The 27,812-nt window shown below is 40.9% G+C and overlaps 1 protein-coding gene across 1 annotated transcript; it reads left to right on the plus strand.

Annotated features, from left to right (window-relative positions):
- Positions 1-4,179: 4,179 nt before the first annotated feature.
- On the plus strand, positions 4,180-27,798 carry LOC108679803 (coronin-7). Its single transcript, XM_018168528.2, has 23 exons — positions 4,180-4,401; positions 5,326-5,477; positions 6,229-6,415; positions 7,203-7,500; positions 7,802-7,929; positions 8,425-8,555; positions 9,870-10,016; positions 10,264-10,473; positions 11,457-11,594; positions 12,325-12,396; positions 12,751-12,846; positions 13,760-13,874; positions 14,337-14,450; positions 16,231-16,401; positions 16,894-16,994; positions 18,382-18,572; positions 18,896-19,034; positions 19,410-19,499; positions 21,079-21,195; positions 21,925-22,060; positions 22,385-22,518; positions 23,282-23,368; positions 23,661-27,798. Exons 1-23 carry the CDS (start codon positions 4,242-4,244, stop codon positions 23,667-23,669), a joined length of 3,123 nt encoding a protein of 1,040 aa, XP_018024017.1. The 5' UTR covers positions 4,180-4,241; the 3' UTR covers positions 23,670-27,798.
- Positions 27,799-27,812: the final 14 nt, after the last annotated feature.

Raw genomic sequence — 27,812 nt, forward strand, 5'->3', positions numbered from 1 at the left:
TTTTTGGGGTTTGTAAAGTCGAAATTATGTTAGATATTTTGATAGCCCAATATTTCTTTGTTCGCTCGGAATTTCGGTGTCAATGCGTTTTTGTAGCCAGTTTACCGCCCGTAGCGCTTATTTCCAATCGAAATTGATTTTCACGATGGCAAAATTTCGACATTGCAAGTGACAAAATAAATTCGATGGTCAACTTTTGGGGAGCTTGAAAATTTGAGTGAAATAAAGTGAATAATTAGTGTAAATCAGTTTTGTATCCTTGACGACTGACTAATTATTATAACAAGACCTTTTGGAGTCAGATCAAAGCAGAAGAGTTTAACTCGTTGTGAACACCGGAATTGCGAACTGAGGTCGGGTAGATCCTGAATAGCAATCCAAGATTCAACAACTACCTTAAATACGTACCTATTGGCAACTTGGACTGAATAGACTCTCCCTTATTAAAAATGTGCTGCAATCAGCTGTGTCAACAGAAGCTGCCAGAAGCATGATTCATTAGTCATTTTTTTATTTGAAATTGAAAGCTTGGTTTCAAGTCCATTGGACTAGGAGCGTAAATTTTAGCCTAAAACCTATTCAAAGCTTACGCTTATGCATGGATTATTCTGTATATTTATGAAATTCATTTACGCAAAAATTAGAGCATGCACATATATGCAGTTTGCTGCTATAGACGATACTTTCCAGCAGCTACAAATGAAAAAAGAAATAGGAAAAGCCAAATTTATTAATATTTTTAATCCAGATGCTACCCTTAAATTGCATAATAATTTGTATTAAATTAATAAAAATTAGCATCAAAACATAGTATACCCAGATTGGGTATTACCTCTTCATAGTATAATTTTTAGTTGTAAATAATTTTATATTGATTCATTGATGTACAAAGAATTCTATCTATGCTCCTACAAAGCATTGTGCATTGGAATCGGAGTGCTCGCTGCCAGCTGCAAATAGTTTGTAGCATATTGCATGGTTGCCAAAGGCACTCTTATGGAGTTTATTTCTGTTAAATATTAATTGCTTTTTTGGATCTCCTGTAAATGATTTAACATGTACATATGAGCAGAGTGATACTAACAATGCTAATAAGTTACCTATAATGGTTATTCTTTATTACTGAAATTAATACAGTTCATGACCATTTCTTATGAATTAAGTCCATTGGAAGCCCATTGCTTATTTTTTGGTTTGGACAACAAATAGGTGTTTAAGAAAGGTTGGAGTGTTATTCTTTTGACTTACCCAACCAATCAGCCGCCGAGCGCCAACCAGCCGCAGCCTGCAGCGCGCAGCAGCCTGCAGTGGTTGAGTAAATAGAATAAATGACATTTTCTATGATTTTTACTTGTTTTTCCTTTATTGATATGATATTACCATATACATTAATTACCATATTATTGATGCTATATTACCGTATCCATGAACATGCCATTGAGCATTTACAATAACATTGTCCACTGCAAGCTTCATATCAGCAGCCTTATAGCATTTTTTCTGTATTTGTAAAGCCCTGTCAGGCTGTCCATATGATCAAACTTATCGCCAGTCTTGCATGTCATGCCAGGTTTGACTGATTTTGATGGAAGACTGAAGAGCGTCCACACGCTCGAACTTTCCTTCAGTTTTTAGTGCGTTGGCAACAATGGCTGCCGGCCGGAGGCAGTGCTGCTCGCTGCAGTGATCGCAGTTTGTGCCACCAAAATTAGGTTGAAGCGATGCAAACGTTCGCTGTGGTCCCGAAAATGGTTTTAAGAAATGCCACAATGAGGGTTGATAGACAGCATCCCTACCAGCACCAGACAGCATTGACGACTACATCTTGGCACATTCTTTTTGATAAAGTTTATTTTCTTTGTTACAAAGTCTTTGTTTGCTGTATAATCAACTTCTTTGCTCTTAACTATCAATGCCGCATAAGCCAGTGCTCTCTTGTTCTTGTGACTAGCTTTTTGATTGAATTTGCCATAAACATGGAAACTACGATATAACTCAACAAACTGGCCAAAATAAATCGTGAAACCAGTGTCGGATATCCTGGGATATGAAAAACTAGAGGTAGCAAGGAACAATGTCATAGCTCTCAACATCAAAGACTGAGATACCCTTGAAAATTCTTCAGAACTGTATTTGATTTGTCTGTCTTAATAACATCAACATCTTGGGTTATTTGTTATAGCGTACAAGTTTGACCAATTAGTCGGTTGCCCGTCCACACGCTCAAACTTATCGTCAGTCTTGCATGAACCCAAAGGTCTTGTCTGTCCATCTTTTCCAGGTTTGTCAAACCTCAAACTCCACTCACACATCATGCAAGACATCAAACTTTGAGCGTCCACACTCCGTCTTGTCGTCAAACCTGGCATGACATGCAAGACTGACGATAAGCTTGAGCATGTGGATGGGGCTAAAGCTTACAGGACGGCTTGTAATTTCACACCATTTTAATTGGGTTGAGTGAATTTACTATAAAAAAGATCATGAAAAACATACCTGAAACAAAGGAATGTTTTAGTGACAACCATCGTTTGTTTTGGAGAAATAAATCATAGTTTAGGTCCATTACTTTTCATTCTATGATGCCTGGTGCACAATTTTATATATGACATTCTATGCACAATATTGTGATGATCAAAGATGCACTAATTTTTCTATAAGTGAAATTTTTTTGCTGAGCGAGGTAAATGTAATCAATATTCTTTGTTTTTAATCAATTTTTTTCTTAACTGGAGCCTTTGCTAACTGTGGTTCTACTGTAAATGTGTTTTTGGAGGTGTCCCGAGAAGCCCCGCTGTGCGGAAATGATCGCCATTTTTTTTTTGCATTGAGGGTATGTAAATTCCGCAGATAAAGTTTTCATGCTGACACTTGTCTGCCACTTTTTTCTAAGCAAAATTTTTTAATACGGCAAATATTTTTTACTACAGACCTCAGCAGAAGTAATGTTTCAAAAACATTGTTTTTTCACCATTTTTTTCAGGAATTTTTCAAAGCTAGTAAATGTAGTATTTTTGAACTTCCTTTATACTACATAGATAGGAAAAATGTTGACGTATATGCCACTATATTTAGTTTTGCAATATTCCAATTAGTTTTGCTACTGAAACAGTTTTATACCATATCGGAGGACTGTCCCGAGTTACCCCGCCCATCCGTTACCGTCAACCGGGGCTACTCGGGACAGTTTTGAGCGTTTTTTTGTTAATAACTTCTTATGATTAAACATTTCATGAACAAGTTTAGGCTCATTGTATAGCTCTTTGCGAGGGCTAGCGAATGGCATTGTCAAAAAAATTCCATATGCTATTCGTAAGGTGCCAGAAGCAAAAAAAGAGAGTCCCTAGTAGCCCTGTCGAACGGGGCTACTCAGGACACTTGGAATAAAACTTCATTTTATAACACTTCAAGCATGCAGAGCGTACTCATCCATTACTAACAGTACTCTGAATTTCTCCTCTTTCATTGTAGATGATGTAGAGGTAGAATAAATGACATTTTCAGTGATTTTCACTTGTTTTTCCTTTATTGATATGATATTACCATATACATTAATTACTGTATTATTGATGCGATATTACCGTTGTAGCGGTTCCCGGTAAGCCCGCACAAATATGCGAGACTGTAGCTCTTGAGTCCTTGGACATGGAAACAAATACTGAATGCGGTCAGAAGGAGTCACATTCAGGAAGGCATGAAACATAGAAAACACTAAACAGTTTACTACTAACTAAATGCAAAATACAAAATGGCAGATACAACAATAACTGGATGGTACCTAGTCTAACTGAAACACTAGCAGTGGTGTCAGTTCAGCCCACTTGGTGGTCTGGGTTAAGTGCTCTAATGAGTGGACCACTGAGGCCTCTCAGCGTTGTAGTTTTGAGTAACTACGAAATAATAGTAAAGTCATGATGGAAAATAGTTATTAACAGCTTCTGCTGCCGGATAATAACAATGTCTTACTCAAACATTATATAAGGCCAACTACGGTTTTAACAACCATAAATTGATTCAATTAACCATAATTGACATATTAATTAACCATAATTGATTCAATTAAAAACTGAAATTTTCAAAGCTTCATAGCTTTGATTATATCAAAGTGAAAATTCAATAGCATAAAAATCATAGTGCATAAAATGGGAAATTTTTAGATTTCATTTATCAGTTCCTTTAGTCATTTTTTGAGGTCATTTCTAGAATATTTATGTAAATAATTTTGTTTCTAGGTGTAAAGAATGGCGTGGCGATTCAAAGTTAGTAAGTATAAGAATGCAGTTGGCGTTGTTCCACGTAAAGAAGACTGGCTCAGTGACATCAAAGTTGGCTCTCCACAGTCATGTGGCAACCTCATCAAAGCTTCTGCTGCCTTCATGGCATTCAATGTCGAGAATAGAGGTATGTTATGGAGGCTTCATTTCATATCTATTTTGAATATGAATACAGTATTGATGCTTCATTAAGTTATATAAATATACCTATATATATATTATAAATATATATGTAAATATATATAGATATATTATAAATATATATATAGAAAATTAAAGCATGTCTAATTAGAAGATCTGCTGTATTTTTATCCATCATGTCACTAAAGCATCCAGCAGCAGTCTCATATCAAACTGTAGTTCCATTTATCTTGATGGTTCCTCTCCATCTTTGCAATGTATTGAAGGAGTTTTTCTTGCCTTCATCCCAACTCCAAGGTTTTATTTTAAAAGTTGAGGTTTGAATAAATAAAAGAAATCTTTGTGACATTTGGCACCCAATATGTTCACAAGACTTGAGCAACTTTCTCTATGGGCTTGGTGATATTGTATGCATGTGTTAGCTGGCAAGCCCATATGTGATATTTCTATTCCTTTAAGTTTAGGAAAAAATTAGCGCATTCTCAATGTTGAGATTAAACATGAATATATTAAACAAATATTCAATTATTAAATACTGTATGTACCTACATGATATTGGTTTCTTTGAAATCAGAAAAAAATTAGCTACAATCTCAATGTTAAAATTAAACATGACATGATACTATAGCATCCGCAATATAAATGCCATGCATATGTAAAAATTTAAACTTTCACTGAAAATTAACTTCAAATTTGAATTGGTCATCTGTAAATTTGGGAAAATTAGTATTTGTTTTTTTTTTTTTTTTTTTGCATGCTTGAATTTATTTCTAAACTACCGTGTGTATACAGAATAATTTTCTAGTCCTTGCTGGAAAAAATTGTCTGTAGATCCAGTCTTAAAGGGACCTGAAATTCTGTTATGATTTTGTCTGTATGAAGCGTTTGATTAAAATAAAATAATTTTCAGGTGGGGGATCCTTAGGAGTGATGCCTCTGAGCAGCAAAGGCCGTTTTGACCCCAACCACCCGCTGCTGCACGCCCACAGTGACCTGGTCACAGACTTTGACTTCTCCCCTTTTGATGATGGCATGCTGGCCACGGGATCTACAGATGCCTGTGTCAGTACTTCACCTACATTTACAATAAGATACACATTTTCCCATTGAATTATTTGTGATGAAAATGAAATGATTTTTGTAAGCAGTGTCAGTGCATTGCAGCAGTGCTATTTTCATTGCATTGAAATAAATTGTGCCTCATTGTCAATAACTACATTCAGACAGTAGATGGAATACAGGGGACATTTTTTTGTGCACTTTACTTTATTAGGTACCTTATCTCCTTGCATGGTTTGTATTTTGTAATAGTTATACTTCCAATGAAATTTTAAGAACCAATTGTAGGCTTTTTTTAAAAACCAATTGAAGGAAAATCACATAACTTTCACATTATGTAAAATTGAAATTATTCTCTTTGTCAGTTTAGTCTTCAGTAAGAAAGCAACAATTAGTGGTCACATTATGTAAAATTGATATTATTCTCTCAATTTCAGTTCAGTGTTCAGCAGAGTAACAATTAGATGTAATAACAGTGTTCTTTATTTCGGTTCAGTGTTCAGTAAGAAAGCAACAATTCAGTGGTCACATTATGTAAAATTGATATTATTCTCTCAATTTCAGTTCAGTGTTCTGTAAGATAGTAACAATTAGCTGTAATAACAGTGTTCTTTATTTCGGTTCAGTGTTCAGTAAGAAAGCAACAATTAGTGGTCGCATTATGTAAAATTCATATTATTCTACTTATGTTGGTTCAGCGCTCAGTAAGAAAGCAAGAATTAGCTGTAATAACAATGTTTTATTTGTGTTACAGGTGCACATTTGGCACATCCCCACTAGTGGCCTTGAGAGCAACATCAGTTCACCAGAATATTCCCTGCCTCAGTTTGACAAGCGCGTTGAGAACGTCCTGTTCCACCCTACCACCGAGTTTATTCTCTCCATTGCGTACTATGATACCATCAAAATCTGGGACATCTTACATCAGAAGGAAATTTCATGTGGGTTTTTTTGCTGCTATTTTAATCCCAATATATTGAGACTACAAATTGAGAAAATTGTTTGTTGGTCCGACGTCATTTCCTATATATCTCATTGAAAACATTCCAGTAGTTTACAGTCTAAGCCTTATCTTCATTATGTAGTTGATCTCAAATTATAATTACTTATATAAGTTTTAATACATGAATGAAATTTTTGGCATTGATACCAATGACTTTTTTTCCTAAACTGCAATATCGCGTTAAGAAATTCAATAATACACTTGTGTTGTCTTCACTACTGGAGCACTGTTTGCCAGACTCGCATGCTGCCAAGGTATCTTCACTATTGAATACTCTATTAATTTACCATCCATGCAGGCTGATAAGGTATCTTTACTATTGAATACACTATTAATTTGCCATCCATGCAGGCTGATAAGGTATCTTCACTGCTGAATGCACTTATGCTTTGCCACCCTCTCAGGCCGCCATGTTGTCTTCACTATTGAATGCACTGCAGTTTACTGTCTTTGCAGGCGACCAAGGTATCTTCACTGTTGAATGCCGTGATTTGTTGCCACCCTCACAGGCTGCCAAGGTGTTGTCACTATTGAATACACTGTTAATTTACCATCCTCGCAAGCTGACAAGCTATCGTCACTACTGAATGCCCTAATTTTTTGCCACTCTCGCAGGCTGCCAAGGTGTTGTCACTATTGAATGCTCTGTTAATTTATCATCCTCGCAGGCAGACAAGGTATCTTCACTAGGTACTGAATGCCCTAATTTTTTTCGACCCTCACAGGCTGTCAGGGCGCAACAGACCAGCTACAGAGCACCACATGGCGCGGCGATGGCTCTATGTTGGCCAGCAGCGGCAAGGACCGCGTGGTGCGCCTGCACGACCCGCGCGCCCCCCATAAAGCTGCCTTGGAGTGCAACGGCCACCAGAGCGCCAAAGACTCCCGCATCGTCTGGCTGGGAGACACCGACTCCATCCTCAGCACGGGCTACAGCAGCAGCCGCATCAGGGAGATGTCCTTGAGAGACGTGCGGGCTTTTGATAAGCCCGTCAAGACCCAGCAGTTTGATGCCTCTACGGGGTACGATGCTTTGAGGAGAGCATGTTTTATGTTTTAAGATCATTGTGTAATATTCTGGGTACAAGAGTTCAAGAGTTAGTTTCCTTATTAATCTCTTAGATAAAGTGTCTATTATATTGTTGAGGAAAAGTAAAAAAAATGAAATGTAGAAATATGAACCTAGAAATATCATATGGACCTCTTGAAAACACGTCATAAAGTAATATTTACAGGAGTTAATTGTAAGAACTTGTTGCGGTAAAATGACTGAATAAATACATGTATCAAGGATTAGCTGATGACCATTATCTTGCATGCCCAGAATACTGATGCCCCTGTACGATGCTGACACACGCATGCTGTTCCTGGCTGGCAAGGCTGATGTGAGCATCATGTACTGGGAGGTCACCAACAAAGAGCCCTACTTAACTGAAGGCTTAAAGCACACGGGTTAGTTTTTCACACATTATTTTCTCGTCTTCTGTATGAACTTTATCAGGTTCATAAGTGTTAATGTCCTTTTGTATGTATTTAATGTTTTGACGAGCGTGCTAGGGTATTTACCATCCAATGAGAATTCGTTATTGCTAGAGAACCATTTCCTAAAGTTCATTGATCAAGGATTGTTTACTGAATTGTAGCAGGCGTATTATCTATTCTGGAAAATATTAAGAATTGATAAAGTAATTTCAAATAAAACATTCTCAAAACGCACTGATTTCTTTCTAGATCTATCGTCTACTTCCCTATTGCACCTCATAGCTTGTTCGCTATTTCTCTGGTCTATTTATTTCATGATTTAGATTATAAACTATAATTTTCCTTCATTAACTTTATGAATGGAATTATATTTAGAATAAAAAAATTCAATTTGTTCGTTCATTATTCATGATAACAAGTTATCTCTTCCAGCATGTCTTCTTATATCTTTATTGATGATTGCAGGCAGCAGCCAGACTAAGGGGGCGTGCTTGGTGCCCAAGCGCGGCTTAGACGTCATGGCGGGAGAAGTGAACCGCGTCCTGCAGCTCACGCCGTCCGCCGTCATACCCATCACGTACCAGGTGCCGCGCAAGGTACGTATCATCACGTACCAGGTGCCGCGCAAGGTAAAAGGTACGTATCATCACATACCAGGTGCCGCGCAAGGTACGTATCATCACGTACCAGGTGCCGCGCAAGGTATGTACCATCACGTACCGGGTGCCGCGCAAGGTACGTACCATCACGTACCGGGTGCCGCGCAAGGTATGTACCATCACGTACCGGGTGCCGCGCAAGGTACGTATCATCACGTACCAGGTGCCCCGCAAGGTACGTATCATCACGTACCAGGTGCCGCGCAAGGTATGTACCATCACGTACCGGGTGCCGCGCATGGTACGCATCATCACTTACCGGGTGCGCAAGGTACGTATCATCACGTACCAGGTGCCGCGCAAGGTACGTATCATCACGTACCAGGTGCCCTGCACGGTGCGTACCATCACGTACCAGGTGCCGCGCAAGGTACGTACCATCACGTACCGGGTGCCACGCAAGGTACATACCATCACGTACCGGGTGCCGCGCAAGGTACGTATCATCACATACCATGTGCCGCGCAAGGTACGTATCATCACGTACCAGGTGCCGCGCAAGGTATGTACCATCACGTACCGGGTGCCGCGCAAGGTACGCATCATCACTTACCAGGTGCGCAAGGTACGTATCATCACGTACCAGGTGCCTCGCAAGGTAGATATCATCACGTACCAGGTGCCGCGCAAGGTACATATCATCACGTACCAGGTGCCCTGCACGGTGCGTACCATCACGTACCAGGTGCCCCGCAATGTATGTATCATCACCTACCAGGTGCCCCGCAAGGTGCGTATCATCACATACCAGGTGCCCCGCAAGATACGTATCATCACGTACCAAGTGCCCCACAAGGTACGTACCATCACGTACCAGGTGCCGAGTAAGGTACATAATATCCCGTACCAGGTGCCCCGCAAGGTACGTATCATCACGTACCAGGTGCCCCGCAAGGTACGTATCATCACGTACCAGGTTCCACACACGGTACAAATCATAATGTACCAGGTGCTGAGTAAGGCACATTTGCACCATTAGGTAGCAGGTGCCGAGTAAGGTACTAGCGCACCATTATGTACCAGGTACCAAGTAAAGTATGTATGCACCATTATATACCTGGTGTCGTGTAAGGTGCATAATTTTTTAAAATTAAGATGAGATGTCAAGACGCTAGCTTTTGCCCAAACACATCTAGCTGAAAGAGGTGGATGTGCTACTCAGTTTATAGGACAAGAACTATTTCTCATGGGCTCTGCTAATTTGACTCACCAACTTTGTAATTAATACAGAGAATTGTGTTTCAATCCCAGACATACCGAGAGTTCCACAGCGACCTGTTCCCCGACACGCGTAGTGCGACGAGCGCCCAGACCATCGAGGCGTGGGTGACGGGCGGCAACGCAGCTCTGGCGCCCCTCTCCCTGGACCCTGGCAAGCGTCACGCGCCAACACTTGAGGCAAGTGCTCTTATAAAATAGAGCGTGGTATTCTTAAATTACCTCTATTGGTTTTTCTATTTGTTTGGGACTCGAGTTGACCGTGTTCTCATTTTTAATTTGTTCTTCAAGATATTCATTCACTATAATTTCTAAGCTTGTATCATGACAACAGTTGCAGGTTGTGTATAGTATGAGATTTTCTAGTCGTTTTAGAATGTGTTCGACCATCACAAGCAATCTCCTCACAGTTGCTAATACTGTACAGCTGCACCGCGGTGTTTTGTCCGAGCGTCATGAGGAGATACAGAGCAACAAGTGCGAGGACAGCCACCTGCACAACAACGGTAATGCAGTGCACAGCACATTGGGCACGTCTACACCCTTGCCCGTATCTGCACCCGTGCCCGTGCCTGCTCCGCGCTCCCGCTCCTCAGACACCAACAAAACGCCCGCTAAACCGACCGTTGCAGTCAAGGTACCTAGTGCAAAAAAATGTTCACGATTTATATTTGGTTGGGCGTTTCAATTTGCTATTAAATCGCTGCAATTTACGATGCTACTAATCAATTAATCAATTTATGATTGCCTAACAGCTGCTCAGCTTGAATTAACGTTTTTTTGTTAAAAATTGTTGGGATTTTAAGATGCTTGATTTATCTTTATTGAAGAATCTGCCTCAAGATTTAATATGGGACTGCAATTCCCGACTAATTGAACCAGTCTCTTCACTCGTGTCATTGTGGGATTAGTTCTGATTAGATTCTTTGCTTCTAGGTATCATAATTACTATGCAATTTGTTGCTTATTGAATTAATATTTCTAATTCATGATTTACCTTTAATCACTTCTCATTGGTGCTCATTTTACTTAATTAGATAGTAATTAATCTGTTAACTAATCCGTGTTGGCTGAGCATGAGCTAATACCTAACAAACACGCCGTGTTTCGTTGACTTAGTATTATGATGGTCGCTGCCTGCTGGTCCACGGAAGAATCTCTTTCATGTCCGTCTAGTTCAGTGACACGCGTCTTCCAAAAGTTGCTCGGTGTGCGGGGGATTCAATAAGTCAGCAATGTTGGGAGCCTTGAATGTAAGCGATAGCCCCTTATTGCTGACATTTGTTTGTCAGTCGAGTATGGTGGTCCGTTATTGCTGACGCTTGTTGGTCAGTCGAGTATGGTGGTCTGTTATTGCTGTCGCTTGTTTGTCAGCCGAGTATGGTGGTCTGTTATTGCTGTCGCTTGTTTGTCAGCCGAGTATGGTGGTCCGTTATTGCTGACGCTTGTTGGTCAGCCGAGTATAGTAGTCCGTTATTACTGATGTTTGTTTGTCAGCTGAGTATGGTGGTTTATTACTGCTGACGTTTGTTTGTCAGCCGAGTATGACGGTCCGTTATTGCTGACGCTTGTTTGTCAGTCCAGTATGGCGGCCTGTTATTGCTGATGTTTGTTTGTCAGCCAAGCATGGTAGTGCCCAAGCCCGCCCAGCGGTCCAGCGTCGGGAACAACAAGCAGCGCAGCGGGCACGCTACCAACGGTGACGCCAACGGATCGCTGGGCTCCAGTTCTCTGGCGCAGATCAGGAAGACCTTCGAGGTGCCATCCCATCTGCTAGCTTTCATTTCAATGTAGTATAAACTTGGAGTTATCTTCCGTTATTCTATGACAAAAATAAACTTCAATGCACCTACTCAACTTGGAGCGCCAATTTCCGTTTGAAATCATTTCAATGTTGTATAGACTTGGAGTTATCTTCCGTTACTCGATGACAGAAATAAACTTCAATGCACCTACTCAACTCGAAGATCCAATACTAGCTGTTTGAAACTTTACATTATTTTTGGGGCTTTAGAATTGATTTTCGTTGATTTTGAAGCTTGTGACATGAGTGACGCATCTTAAATGAGATTTCAAACAGCATTAACATAGCACCTGTTGCTCTACTATCAACTTTTTAACTTCTGCTTTTACTTGTATGGTTATTCATGCTTGCTCGTCTTTGCCTTGTTTCTAGCTCATTGTTAAGTACTCGCCTCTAAGTTCTCTACATTTCTTCCCTCTTTGCCTAAAATTATAATCTCTATTCGTTGTTGGAGAAGAAGAAGTTTTCATTGCGTTTGATATGCATCGTATTCAGTGCTTATCATACACGTGACTTCTATAGATTTACATGTATTTTTTCAAGTACAGTTTTCTTCATGTATTCTGCAATTCAAACAATTTTTGTACAATTTATCCATTTGTTAAGTGTTTATAATTATAAATATCTTTGGAAAGAAATATAGGATTTTCTAGGTACAGAGATTAATTTTGCTTTGAATTGCAGAAAAGCGATTGCACTAAAGAGGAACGGGCCCGCAATTTGGAAAATTCTGCAGATTCCTTGGACCATGAAGTGGTGAGCGTGAACTTCTGAATTTGTTTTTATAGTTGCATTGAAATGATGATTTAAAAGTTTACTGTATATTTTACTGTGAATATTGTAGCAATTTATTTACATTTAAGATTTATTTTTGATTTAAGATTTTTGATTAAGTTTTTGGGTGTGGTCTGATATTCTGTACTAAAATCCACTGATTACGGTATTTATCAGAGATTACCTGTTTATTTGTCTTGATTATTTATTGTGTTGTTGGGGTAATGTTTTGTAGGTGAAATACGATACCGGTATTCCTTTTTCATTTACTTAAAGGATCTATGTAGAACTATTGTATTTTTGAAGTCATTCTAGTCATACAAACGATTGTTACAGCAGGACGAATCTTGCTCCAAACTCGCGTCGATCAGAGCACAGTTTGAGAACCGCAGCTCCTCGGAGGACTCGAACGCTGCCAAGAAGGAGTCTGAGGTTAGTCAGGCCATATCTCTATGTCTTTGTCCATATTTTGTTCTAAAATCATCGAAATCAACTCATTTTAATGATTCTACTATGAAACAAGCAAAACATGATGCCATGATTTATTTTTCAAACTATTTGACCAAAATTTTCTAATGAGACGCTTTTAATACAAAATTTGCTGATTTCAACAACCTATACAAATAATCAACTGTTAGCTGTCGTCATCACTGACCGACGGGCTGTTTGTTGTGTGATATTTATGTATTCTGATTGAATAATGTCATCATCTGCATCAGATTATACGTCTGCTGTTGGTGAAGCTGGCGTGTCTGGCATGTAAAGGTCGCAATGTTTTGGTTAATTCATGGATCTACGAAGATCTTTATTCAAAATTTTTGATGTCTGTGCGGAATTTTTTGGCATATTTTTGCGTTTTGATGTGATGTAGTATACAGTTTGTTCTTTGATTTGCTTGTAGCATGCGGTCATATTCTCCAGCAGTTGTTTGTAACGTGAGTTCTATGCCTCAGGAGTTTGTAACGTGAGATCCTATGCCTCAGCAGTTGTTTGTAGCGTGAGGCCCTATGCCTCAGGAGTTTGTAACGTGAAGTCCTATGCCTCAGGAGCTTGTAACGTGAAGTCCTATGCCTCAGGAGTTTGAAACGTGAGATCCTTTGCCTCAGGAGTTTGTAACGTGAAGTCCTACCGTCAGGAGTTTGTAACGTGAGATCCTTTGCCTCAGGAGTTTGTAACGCGAGGTCCTTTGCCTCAGGAGTTTGTAACGTGAGATCCTTTGCCTCAGGAGTTTGTAACGCGAGGTCCTTTGCCTCAGGAGTTTGTAACGTGAGATCCTTTGCCTTAGGAGTTTGTAGCGCGAAGTCCTTTGCCTCAGGAGTTTGTAACGTGAGGTCCTATGGCTCAGGTGGACCTCGGAGGTGACGAGGTGGTGACGCCCCAAGGCAGCGTGCTGCTGAGGGCGGCTCCTGCCTCGCCTTCGCTGCAGCGTCGTCACGCCACCACGCGATCCCGCTCCTTCCGTGCGACGCTTTTACCTCTTGCTCATAATCATATTTTTATTGCGATTTTCAAATGCAATGAACGTTTCAGCAGGGCATTGTTTGTAATTGATTGCCTTATCGTTCGAGTAGTAATATCTATTTATGTATAAAATCGTTAACCTTACCATTTGAATTAAGTTCGAATACTTTTAATTATTTTTCTAGTTTTACCGTTCTAGTTTTACCATTTTAGTTTTACTGTTCTAATTTTACCATTCTAGTTTTATCGTTCTTGTTGTACCGTTCTAGTTTTACCATTCTAGTTTTACCGTTCTAGTTTTACCGTTCTAGTTTTACCGTTCTAGTTTTACGGCTCTAGTTTTACCGTTCTAGTTTTACCGTTCTAGTTTTACCATTCTTGTTTTACCATTTTACTTTCCGTTCATGATGAAGTACATGCCGTATAAGTATGAAGTATAAGCCTTGCATGTTTGATGGCAGGTCGTATCTGCAAGTTCCGGCACCTGAAGGGTACAGCAGGCCACCGCAGCAGTCACATCGAGAACCTCCGCGACCTCAGCCGCACCACGCCCGGCGAGAGCGACGGCATCGCCTGTGAGTTCAGGACCCTGGGCTCATATTGTGAACCCTGGGGTCAGGAACTGTTCCTGAATCCAGGGCTCTGTTCCTAGGAACACAGTTCCTCTAGGAACTGTTCCTGTTCCTAGGAACACAGCTCCTCTAGGAACTGTTCCTGTTCCTAGGAAGACAGCTCCTCTAGGAACTGTTCCTGTTCCTAGGAACACAGTTCCTCTAGGAACTGTTCCTGTTCCTAGGAACACAGCTTCTCTAGGAACTGTTCCTGTTCCTAGGAACACAGCTCCTCTAGGAACACAGTTCCTCTAGGAACACAGTTCCTCTAGGAACTGTTCCTGTTCCTAGGGAAGACAGTTTCTCACTAGTTTAGGAAATGTGTTCCTAAACTAGAGAGCAAACCGCAGTCTTCTTGGTGCTCAAAAAACGGGGTTTCAAAGCAAGCAAGAACGAAGTTTACAACGGCTAATCGAATATGGGTTTGTGTGAAACGAGAAGTGGCTTTTAGAAAAATGTTTTGTAGGATGATAGAAAGCAGTACATAATTGCTCAAAATATTGTATGCAACTTGAATATGGCTGTGTTATGAGGTACTAGTGCGCAACTGAAATGTTATGCCAGCGCTGTATATATTACGTATGCTTAAGACAACAACGCATTTTCATCAGTAATATAAGAACTGCAATTATGTAGAAATGTACGTTCTGATATTATAAGAATCTCTGACAATTTTTCTTATTTGCTCACATCGAAATAAGAAGCAAAGTTTATTTATACTGGAGACCTCGCACACCAGTTGATTTTCACTTCTTGCGTTTTTCTCAAGTACGTATTTGGATGGCGTAGGTTCCATAACTTCACCCCTGAATTGGCCACCGTATGACATTTGTAGGATGACAGTGCGAGTTGAACTTTATTTCTGACAGCTCTAAATCGGAAATAATACTTAAAAGAACTTTTTTCCTCAAACCAAACAAAAATTTTTTTCCCAAACTACACCAAGTATAGTGCTTCTTTCTAAAATGACTTATTTGGTTTAAACAAGAATGTTTTCATACTAGTTTGTTGATTTTTTTTTTTTTTTTTTGAAATAAGTAAATAAGAATTGTCGCCTCTCCAGCACTTGAACAATAAAATGTTAATTGAAGTGAAAAGGCTGACCCAAGTCCTTATTTGCTATGCACAATTTTATGATACGGTATAGTGTTAAACTGCAGATTTTTTGACCATCAATTAAGAATGAATTCGTTTGGTTGGATTTTTTATCGCATTTAATATTTGCTTAACCTGGAATGCGATCGTGTATGGGTGAAAAATATTTCAACTGTCGCCGTTGCTATCAGACCTGACAACATGAGTTGCCATGAGCAGACCAAAGTCTAACTTAAGGTTCGTGCAGGCAACAGACCAAGGCCTAACTTAAGGTTGGTGCAGGCAACAGCTCAAGGCCTAACTCAATATTCGTGCAGGCAACAGACCAAGTCCTAACTTAATATTCGTGCAGGCAACAGACCAAGTCCTAACTTAATATTCGTGCAGGCAACAGACCAAGACCTAACTTAATATTCGTGCAGGCAACAGTCCTTAAGGTTGGTGCAGGCAACAGACCAAGACCTAACTTAATATTCGTGCAGGCAACAGACAAGACCTAACTCAATATTCGTGCAGGTAACAGACCAAGGCCTAACTCAATATTCGTGCAGGCAACAGTCCTTAAGGTTGGTGCAGGCAACAGACCAAGACCTAACTTAATATTCGTGCAGGTAACAGACCAAGGCCTAACTTAATATTGTTCGTGCAGGCAACAGCGTGTTCGTGGTGCTGCCGTTGACGGGTGCGGGCGGCAGGGTGACGGTGCTGCAGCACCAGAAGGGCGGGCGTCTGCCTGACGGCGTCATACCGGCCTTCCTGTGCGGCGCTGCCGTCCAGGACTTCGCCTTCGATCCCTTCGACGAGCACCGCCTCTTCATCGGTCAGACTTCAAATCGTCGTCGTAGTCTAAATATTTCAATGGTTATATAATCATAACTACATATATATATATTTATAGATTATATAAGCATAACTTACTACCTAAGATAAGTAAAAATATTTTTCAACGATCCCTTCGACGAACACCGCCTCTTCATCGGTCAGAATTCAAATCATCATTGTAGTCTAATTATTTCAATGGTTATATAATCATAACTACATATATATATATAGATTATATAAACATAACTTACAACCTAAGATAAGTAAAAATATTTTTCAATGATGATTTTGACGAACACCGCCTCTTCATTGGTCAGAATTCAAATCGTCGTCGTAGTCTAATTCTTTCAATGAATATAGTATAACCTATATAACCTAAGATAAGTAAAAATATTTTCCAAGTTTCTTTCAAAGATCTTGTCAATTTCATGTAATAATAAGTTATTAATGTCGTTAGCGTGAACGATGTTATGTTAGTATTCGTGTCCAGGTTGTGATGACGGCAACGTGCAGCTGTGGCGAGTGCCTGAGGGCGGCCTTCTGCACTCCAGCAACGAGCCTGAGGCAGTCTTGTACCATACCTCTGATAAGGTATACATGCCTCTACCACACCTCTGATAAGGTATACATGCCTCTACCATGCCTCTGATAAGGTATACATGCCTCTACCACACCTCTGATAAGGTATACATGCCTCTACCACACCTCTGATAAGGTATACATGCCTCTACCACACCTCTGATATGGTATACATGCCTCTACCACACCTCTGATAAGGTATACATGCCTCTACCACACCTCTGATAAGGTATACATGCCTCTACCACACCTCTGATAAGGTATACATGCCTCTACCACATGACTGATCTGATTCTCCTCGAAATTTCATAACTATTCCGCCCAATAGGAATCGATCACTCGGTCGTCCTTCTAAAAAATTAAAAATTGTAGATACGATATTTGTTGAGTTACGCGGACCGAAATTTAATTTTTGACATATTATATTTTATCTCTAATTACAATTTTGCGTCAAATAAATGTCAAATTTTGAACGACATTTTGAAACAAATTCAAATTGAAGTTCGAGTGTCCGATCTGATTCTGCTTGAAATTTTATTTTGAAATTTTGCTTGAGACAGCTGTGGGTAAATTTGAGTGGAGAGCAGTTTATGCTTCTGCGTAATTTGTGTGTAGATTTTCAGTCAGAATCTGTTGAATAATTCCGTGCATGAACTACGATGATTCCTCCCACGAACTGGGCTCATTGTGTGAATGCCACGACAAACTGCATGGATTATTACCTGGTTTGCTGGATTATTACCCTGGATTATTACCCTGGAAGATTACCATGGATTATTACCCTGGAAGATTACCATGAATTATTACCCTGGATTATTACCCTGGAAGATTACCATGGATTATTACCATGGATTATTACCCTGGAAGATTACCATGGATTATTACCCTGGATTATTACCATGGATTATTACCCTGGAAGATTACNCTCCAACACCTTCCAATACTCCATTAACAAAACCTAACAGAGTATGTAGACTGTTGGGTTTGTTGAAATAAATTTTCAAATCAGGATCACGAATAGTTATAACGCCTGTCTCTTATACACATCTAGATGTGTATAAGAGACAGACCCTGCCTTCAAATAAGATTTAAGTACATAAATTAACTCACACCAGACACTGCAATCAAGTCACGCTTTGTAGGATCGGCTACAGTGTACTACTTATAATGTTTAATTACACTGTTATAGGTAATGAATATGTTGACTTGTGTTGCCGTGCAGGTGTTCTCGATGTCGTGGTGCTGATAATAACATCGCAATGATCTCATTGTGTTGCCGTGCAGGTGTTCTCGATGTCGTGATGATGATAATAACATCGTAATGATCTCATTGTGTTGCCGTGCAGGTGTTCTCGATGTCGTGGTCGCCGTGCAATGATCTCATTGTGTTGTCGTGCAGGTGTTCTCGATGTCGTGGTCGCCGTGCGGCGTGTACCTGGCGACGCTGGCCCGGGACGGGCTGGTGCGCGTGTTGGACCCTCGCAAGAGCGGCGGCGCCTGCAGGGAGGGGCCCTCGCACCAGGGCGTCCGGGGCGGCAGGATCCTGTGGGCCAACGACGGCAACTTCATCATCACTTGCGGGGCTTCCAAGTCAGTGCACCCTCGTGTCTCATCTTGTTTTGCTTACATGGCTAGGAAATTTTGCAGTTCTGCCTGAAATTTCAGCTCCAAAGTTATTAATATGTAAAACGGAAGTGCTTGACACGTCATCATAAAACTGAAGTTTTATGACGAGTTTGTTTCGATCCCCTAAAAGTTGAAGAATTTTCAGTGTACCACCTTTTACTGCATGCTAGTCTAATATTTTTATACTCTTAACTATAGAAAATAACTGAACTTTGTTTTGTGTGTAACGATAGCCATTCTCACTTTATAGTTCGTTATCGTTAATCGTTGTTGTGGTGTGAGCGCAGGTCATCACAGCGCGAGGTGTGCGTGTACCGCAGCAGCGACCTCAGCGCCGCCCTCCACACGCTGCCCCTCGACCAGAGCCCTGCCATCCTCATGCCCACCTACGACCCTGACTCCTGTACCCTCTTCCTCACTGCTAAGGTACTATTACCCTTCTACTCTCATGTTATTCATTAATTTACACGGTTGCCGCAATAATTATTCAAGCGGTTGTTACATGAAGAAAGTTTACTCAAATGACCCTGACTCCTGTACCCTCTTCCTCACTGCTAAGGTACTATTACCCTTCTACTCTCATATTATTCATTTATTTACGCAGTATCACGATAATTGTTCACGCGGTAATTACATGAAGAAAGTTTACTCCTAATTAACAACCATTTGTTTCTCCCTGAAGTTCTTCTAAATCAAACCAGTACAGCTCTCCTCTGGATAAATTTATTGTAAGTGTTAGCAGAGGTTTACCGTCTCTGTGCTGTCCAAACTCGAATATTATTTCCTTAATATAACTGACAGGGCGAGAGCACCATCCACTGCTACGAGGTTGGCGCTGATGCTCCCTACCTCTTCCCGCTGTCACATCACAAAGCTTCGTCTGTGCATCAGGTAAATATTGATCATCAATGCTTAGAGTTTTGGACGTGCGAAACTATGCATAATGCTTTATATTAATGAAGAAGTACAAGAACAATTGCTAGCATTTCTCACTCTGCTCTGGGAGTACATTTGTCAAATGGTATATATTTTTGGAAGGACTCTTGTCCAGTCTTCCGTGAGCATTGAAGAAAAACCTTTTGTGTAATCTCATTCAACTTTGGATCTTATCAAGAATTGTCATATCGTCACGGTTTTTACCGTTGAATGCAGAGATACGAATGTTCTATGTGCGTGTTGGTTGGCCTTGGGCGTTGTTTATTTCGTAAATTATTCTCAAGGTGCTTCAATCTTGTGAACCAGAGAGTTTACGAGCTGTGAGTTATCTTTTAACTGCATTGCAAAACGTTGTCGAATAGAACCGAGACTTGTGTGCTATTCTTCTAGTGCCTGACGTTGCCAAATAGACCCAGGACTTTAGTTCTAACCGTAGTGAGCTGAAGTTGCCAAATAGACCCAGGACTTAAGTTCTAACCGTACTGGCCCTGACTTTGCCAAATAGACACAGGACTTAAGTTTAACAGTACATGGCCTGAAGTTGCCAAGTAGACCCAGGACTTATGTTCTAACCACACTGAGCTTAAATTGCCAAATAGACCCAGGACTTGAGTTCTAACCGTACAGGGCCTGACGTTGCCAAATAGACCCAGGACTTACCGTATGTTCTAACCGTACTGGCCCTGAAGTTGTCAAATAGACCCAGGACTTGAGTTCTAACCGTACTGGGTCTAAAGTTGCCGAGACCCAGGACTTAAGTTTTAACAGTACTGAGCTTAAGTTGCCTTATAGACCCAGGACTTAAGTTCTAACCATGCAGGGCCTGACGTTGCCAAATAGACCCAGGGCTTAAGTTCTAACCATGCAGGGCCTGACGTTGCCTTATAGACCCAGGACTTATGTTCTAACCATGCAGGGCCTGACGTTGCCAAATAGACCCAGGACTTATGTTCTAACCATGCAGGGCCTGACGTTGCCAAATAGACACAGGGCTTATGTTCTAACCGTACTGGGCCTGATGTTGCCAAAAAGACCCAGGACTTATGTTCTAACCGTACTGGGCCTGATGTTGCCAAAACGACCCAGGACTTATGTTCTAACCGTACTGGGCCTGATGTTGCCAAAAAGACCCAGGACTTATGTTCTAACCATGCAGGGCCTGAAGTTGCCAAAAAGACCCAGGGCTTATGTTCTAACCGTACTGGGCCTGATGTTGCCAAAAAGACCCAGGGCTTATGTTCTAACCGTACTGGGCCTGATGTTGCGAAAAAGACCCAGGACTTATGTTCTGTTAATATCTGATTGGTCTGCGCTGGTGTTGCCGAATGGTTGTGACGTCACACTTGTTTGGTCGCGAGATGGCTTTGTGCTGCGCTCTGATTGGTTCGGGGAACGCCGGTAGCCTACGTGGCGTGGGCTAGCTGTAACATGACGCAAGTTGGCGGCAATGCAGTTGGGGACAGGAGTCTAGCGTGAACCATGATAGGGTGAGCATCTTGCGAGCGTGTGCTATTAAAATGTTCTAACCGTGCAGGGCCTGACGTTCCTACCGAAACACACGTGCGATGTCCGCGCGGTGGAGTTTGCGAGGGCGCTGCGCCTCACCCACAGCACCCTCGAGCCGCTCTCCTTCACCGTGCCCAGAGTCAAGGTGAGACCCGTGCTCGTTCCCGCGAGCTTATGTTAACAAAATGTTAATTCGACGTGGCATGATGAGCCAGGTACTTGAAAACATTTACAGAATAGTGATCATTATTCATATTTGTACCACCATATTATTAATAATATTTCACCGCAGCGTAGCCGACGAGTTTAGTAATGAATCAACAAGCATCGCTTGTGAATCCGGCGCCAGAGATAAACTTTTGTTGTGTGGCAACTGCATCGACTAGATACCACATGAGCTTGATCTAAACAACAATCTAATCTAAATTTAAAATACCGGTAGACGTTCAATCCGTTAACCTAAATCGAACCTATGCCTCCAATCCATCGAATCTAAACCTGATGAACCAACTAATCCTTCTCATTAAATGCCACAGAAATGAAGATGAATAAAAATATTATTGGCGGTCACATCCCTTGACAATGAAAACATCTGAACCTTGCTTGACTGCAGACATGATTGACTTCAGACTTGGTTGACTGCAGACTTGGTTGAATAGAATAATGGTTAAGTGCAAGTTCCTGGCCAATTATTAGCAATTGCAAAACGTTGTAGTGTGGACGCGGTAGGATCAAACAAAGCTGATGAATTCATCTCATTTGCATTTTTAATTCTGAAAAAAATAATTTAGAGGCAAGCTCAACGCGCATTTTCTTCATTTTCATACAAAATGGACTACAGTCTAGCGAGATGCATAAAGATATTTGTTTGCAGACGAACCTGTTCCAAGACGACGTGTTCCCTCCGACCGCCGTTACGTGGCAGCCTCGCCTGTCTGCAGCTGAGTGGTTCTCAGGCCTCAACAGACAACCTCTCCTGGTCTCCCTGCAGCCTGCAGACATGGACACGCGTCAGTTACTAATGATCATTTGATAAACCTTGCACAAAATGTCCAAAATCGTGGTACGAAGGCATTCGAATTATTTTAGAATTTATTTCTTGTCTTCATGCAACAATGAAGGAAGTAAATAATTTACATTAGCTATCGTTTTGACTAAAGTTAATCCTGATCATTTGTGGTAGCTTCTCCTGAAATAAAGTTTCTCAATATCTACAGGTTTGTTTAAACATTGACTAAGAGAATTAAGTGGTTATTTGTCATCAGAACTTGTATTAATTGTTCTTGTCAATTTGTCATGTCCTTAAGATGATTGGCAATGTTTGTGTACGACAGTGTCGAGCAGCCGGGAAAGTCCCCCCAGCGAGAGCTCCCCCGCCCCCTCACGAGGCGTGTCCCTGGACGGCAGCGCTGCTGAGGTCCTCTTCAACCCCGCCATCCCCGAGCATGTGCGCCACGCCCAGTCCAAGGTGGGACTTGTGGTCGAGATGCAGAGCGTCACATGGTGTGACAGCTGGTGCATCTGTAGTCGAGACTTCACATGGTGTCACAGCTAATGCATCTGTAGTCGAGACGTCACATGGTGTCACAGCTAATGCATCTGTAGTCGAGATGCCGAGCGTCANCGAGACGTCACATGGTGTCACAGCTAATGCATCTGAACTATTCGCTCTGCTATAAAGTTTGCTCTTCACAAATGTTGTGAACTTCTCATTTGATGGCGATCATCTGTCACCGAAACTGCCCTTGAACAGGAACCGAGTTGCTCGATGATTGTAGACCTGGCCTCGTGGAGTGCCCAGAGAGGGAAATCTTTATTGATTTATCTCATCGTACAAAATTTTTGGCGTTATCTCCTTTTCTCAATATTACAGACTTTCCATGCATCTCTTGACGTTGATGTTTTCTCATGAATTCGTTTACAAGAATTTGCCAAGTTATCGACTCGGGTTCTAACCGCTGGTTTAACAAAATTTAGCTTTCTTATTGTTCACAGGAATGAGCTTCATTAGGTTTTCTAGCCCATTTTCTAGAATATGTTCTCTCAGCCTCGGTATTTTTAGCGCATTTTCTCATTTATGTAAAAAAGGCGCTATTATGCTCGTCATGTCCGTCCGTCCGTCCGTCCGTCTGTCTGTCCGTCCGTTACCACGTTTTCGTCGACGAGAAAATGCGCTCTCTGTCATTCACTGCAGTGAGTATTGAGTTATATTTGAATGTATTTTTGTTCAGCTGGAGCACAGCATGTCGGAGCAGATCAGCGTGAGCTCGGCCCTGGAGCAAGACCACTTCGAGGGCGTCGAGAAGGAGGAGTGGACGGTCAGTTCTGTGGCTCATGACACTTGCTGTGTCGAGGCAGGGGATTGGGCTTGTAAATTATTGTTTTAATTCCTAAATGCTGCTGTAATGTGCTGATGATGCTCGACATTTTAGCGAAAATTATGTTGGTGATAAAATCGCATCCTGAAAACCGGGTTTAGAACTTTTTCAGGTATTTTTTCTATTTCAACTAAGGAAAATAATTTCTTTTTACCCATAGTTAGTTATTCGTTTATGTACGAACGCACATTTTGTAATGCCAGACACTATTGACCGAGTGCGATGCTTGCAGGAGGACTAGTGGGGAGCGTGGGCCACGCCATCCATGCAATCCACGCGCCACGCCATACACGCAATCCACGCACACGCACCTGGAGGCCCAGTGATGGAGGCCAAAGCATCACATTCTCAGTGATGCTCGAGCTGGACCATAGTCTTGTTTGTCGCTTTCTTCGCTCTCACACTCATTAAGAGTGAAGTTCCTCTTACGAAAATAATGAACGGGTGAAAATTTATCGAAAAGTTCTGCTGTCGTTCCTTTCTGCACATGACATCCTCGGGGTTCCGTGGGAAAGATTGTTCGTTATCCTCATTTTCAACTTCCAGTTTTCCAATTTTAGTATTACGAGTGTTATTTATTTACTGCGCCACTAAACCATCTTCAATGTCACTCCTACATATGCCTTTTTTTATCTTTATATCGATTATCGAGCTTCATTAATTGCCTATTAAGCGAGAATTTATGAGCAAGGGAAATTTATCTGCTGCTCCAGTTTTCTTCCACTGTGAACGATTTTCAACAAAAATTATTCATGCATGTTTTCAAATATTAATTTTTGTTGTATGAAATACTCATTGCCGCGCAATGATCTCGTCGAGGAGCTCGAAAGTGCCTCCTGGATTTGACGCTCTCTATCTCTGATGCTGCGTCTCTGAGAAGAACAAAGATACGATGAAGGTTGTGGCTATCCATAACAGTTGAATTTCTGCTTATCAGTTTGTTCGATTGTGCTTTATTATTGTTATTATGCTTTAATTAACGATGGATTTTGTGATGCCTTATTTATTATATTTACGTTTCAATATTTATTACTTTAGTAATGCTTGGGGCATAATTATTTTATTTCAAGTATTTTGTTTAACGCGTGCTGCATTCATACTCGTATTGTATAATTTGTATTGTGTAGCAGTTCGAATTTTGAACTGTGAACTGGCCATTGAAAATTACACGTTTCTAATTTTCTATATTCAGTTTGAAGCTCGCGCTGAGACTGGACAGCCATTCCTATGTGTTATGTACGCTTGCTTGTTGTGATGGCTCGGAAAATTATTATGCTATTGCTCTTTATTTATGATGGCATCAGAATCATGCAATCTATAAGCATCGGTCTGATGAATTATTTCAACAGTTGAATTGTAATGTTAGACTGCATTTACCACGAACTGTATCAGTTTGCAATGCTGGGAGTTAGAAAAGAGACAAAGTTCTCTTTGTTCGCACTGTGTCTCGTTGCCCTAGCGCAGCGATGTCACGTTTCTTGACTGCCAATAGTGCCACAGAATATTTCTTGCCAATACTCACTCATAGTCTTGTTCGTGATGTGTTTTGTGTTACTGAAGCTTCGTCCTGAGCGAGGTTATTCTCTCTCCGGCTTGTGTTGGAGGTTTCCACTGGAAACTTCGCCTTGCATTGATATTATACTTGTGTCTTTGTAAGCCTTTAGATGCTTTCCTTCGTGGGCCGAGCTTTATTAAATTAAATTTATTAATTATTTCAATTTGTCATGTCAGATGCACACTACCAATCCATGTATTTGCGATTCCATTACTTTTTTTTACTTGATCAAGCGAACAACAGATGTGCGCCTCATCAGACCACTTCATTTGTTTCATTTTCTCTTTGTCGTTTAACAAATAATTGTCTTTCATGAACTGGAAATCAAGAATAGATGAGCTGCAATGGGCCTCCTTTCAAGGGACCAGAGACATGCGCGGTGTGTGCTGGAGGCCGTTCACTCAACGCGAAGTTCCAGACGTTGCCGGTCGCAGGTCTGGAACGCGCAGTTCCAGACGTTGCCAGTTGCAGGTCTTTAACGCGCAGTTCCAGACGTTGCCAGTTGCAGGTCTTTAACGCGCAGTTCCAGACGTTGACGGTCGCAGGTCTTTAACGCGCAGTTCCTGACGTTGCCGGTTGCAGGTCTGGAACGCGCAGTTCCAGACGTTGCCGGTTGCAGGTCTGGAACGCGCAGTTCCAGACGTTGCCGGTCGCAGGTCTGGAACGCAAAGTTCCAGACCTTAGAGTTCCACTCGCACAATATCACTAGTCATAATAACTCCTTAGGATAAAGCGTTATATTTAGGCGTTGCGCACACACAAAGCATTTGGTCAATTCGGACAATAAGGCCCTAGACTTAAGATGGTCGTTTTTGTACCTCTTAAATTTAGCATCACCAAATAATCCCGCCGGCTTGCTGTCCTGTCAACTCGAGTGCCTCAATCATTATTTATTATCTTGACTCTCGAAATTGTTTCATTCAATTTATACAGCGAAGAATAATGCCTATGTGAAAATGAAGTATAAATGCGAGGGAGTCGAGGGATGCTTTCAGGTCTCCCTCGTTGTATCAGAGGCCAAATTATCGGGCCTGATGAAAATGGATCGCAACTCAATTGACGACATTTGGCACGCGGTGCTCGCATTGACAGTGGGTTGCTGTGCGGTTAAAAGTTTGCTATATTTTTTCATGCATTTTGTAGCATTACTGAATATCCTAAGACTTCTAACGTAAGTCATAATTCGCTTAATTTTTTTCTATTCGCAATCGGCATTCCTGTTCTTGACGTAGTGCGTGAGTTGGGCATCTAATCCCGATCCATTTCTCATTGTTGCTTATCAGGCAAACTATCAGATTGAGGTTTCGTGAATTCATGAATTATTTCTTGAATTCATTGCTGCAATTTCCCCATATTTGAAACGAATATTTGTGCCTACGCTGAGTCACGCCCGCCTCATTCCATTTATCTGCCTGGCATTGTTCTTCATTTTTCTTCTGTTTTTCCTGTTAGGATTTCTCTTTTAAAAATTGTTTGTTCGTAAATGCCTCAGAATGATATTAAAATTGTCCAAAGAATGGCTTAGTATTAACATCTGTGATTCTATTCTAAATCCTATTGATTATTTTCGTTTATATTTACCTAATAAGCCACTGTCTTCAACCAAAGACCATTCCATATACTCGTGCAGTCTTTGCCCTGCAACTGCAATAACTAACCAAAGGCTCCAAAGGTCTGATATTCGTCTTTGAAGATGGTTAATAGTCTACATATTTGACGGTGCATCCATGGCAACCTCAGAGCAACGAATAAAATTTTGCGTGATCCCTATGGCGATCTCATAGCTTCACACCATCTCTACTTCTGATAATTGTGTGTGAAGCTGCATTGCGATAACTGCTATCGTAATCTGTGTAATATTTGTATGAGAGCTACCATGTGTTTGAAGCTGCATTAAGTTCTGTGTAATGTTTGTATGAGAGCTACCATGCTTGCCTCGCTGCCAGTGTCTGATCAGTATTTCTAGTGCATTCCTCGATGTTCGAGTTCCTTGCAGGAACGCTCTTTCCATATTGCCGGCACGTTCCCATAGCATTCGTGCCAATACTCTTGCTGTGTTTAGGTTGAGAATAGCGGAGTTTGCCATACATGCCGTCGACAGCAAGAGTTTCATCCGTAGTACAAGAATGGTTCTAGAGCGCATTATTGCAAGACAAATAGTAGCCTTAGTGTATTTAAGGTCATCCATAGTTACTCTAATGTTAATCGTACCGCTTTTTACATGTAGCGTTTGCATTTTATACATGACGCTGTCCGTAGCATATAAAATATAGGCTTTTCTTACATTTTAATCGCTATACATTTAATCATTTACATTTAAGCGCCATTTGCAATCAATTATTCAGTTGTGCTTGGTTCATTTTTTATTTTTTTGCTGAAGTAAGATTAATATTTATTGAAGCTTTGCTATTTATGTCCCGTCTTGGCACCATTAAGTGCTGTAGTCTGGTGTAGTATTGAGTTTTGAATTCTGCATTTCACGCAATCGCCTGATTATGAAATTGTTCTATATCTCGAGAATACTTTTTGGCTGTATTGATATGGCTACAAAATTATCTTTAAAATCGTTGTGGCTTTGATATTCGTCACGGGTTATCACTCTGGATTCCAAATCTAAAGGAGTTTGAATTTTTTATAAGGACGTTTTGCATCCTAGAAATGTTCGTTTATGAGTGGACTGATGGACAATCTCTTGACAGACCATCAGTGCAGGACTCACTTGTATCCAATACATTTATGCGAAGAAGGAAGTGATCATTCGCGCAGAATTTACATGTAACAATAAAGCAGCGAAAACGAATTCAGCTTCGAAAGTCTTTGCCTCATTAT

Source organism: Hyalella azteca, unplaced genomic scaffold, assembly GCF_000764305.2.
Source record: "Hyalella azteca isolate HAZT.00-mixed unplaced genomic scaffold, Hazt_2.0.2 contig16075, whole genome shotgun sequence".
NCBI classification, from domain to species: domain Eukaryota; kingdom Metazoa; phylum Arthropoda; class Malacostraca; order Amphipoda; family Hyalellidae; genus Hyalella; species Hyalella azteca.

Bases quoted from the DNA above. Each gene is read 5' to 3' on its own strand.
- LOC108679803 (XM_018168528.2), top strand. From the start codon at position 4,242: ATGGCGTGGCGATTCAAAGTTAGTAAGTATAAGAATGCAGTTGGCGTT. The intron at 7,930-8,424 runs GTTAGTTTTTCA...TGATGATTGCAG, and splicing joins TGAAGGCTTAAAGCACACGG to GCAGCAGCCAGACTAAGGGG. The intron at 22,061-22,384 runs GTCAGTTACTAA...TGTGTACGACAG, and splicing joins GCCTGCAGACATGGACACGC to TGTCGAGCAGCCGGGAAAGT.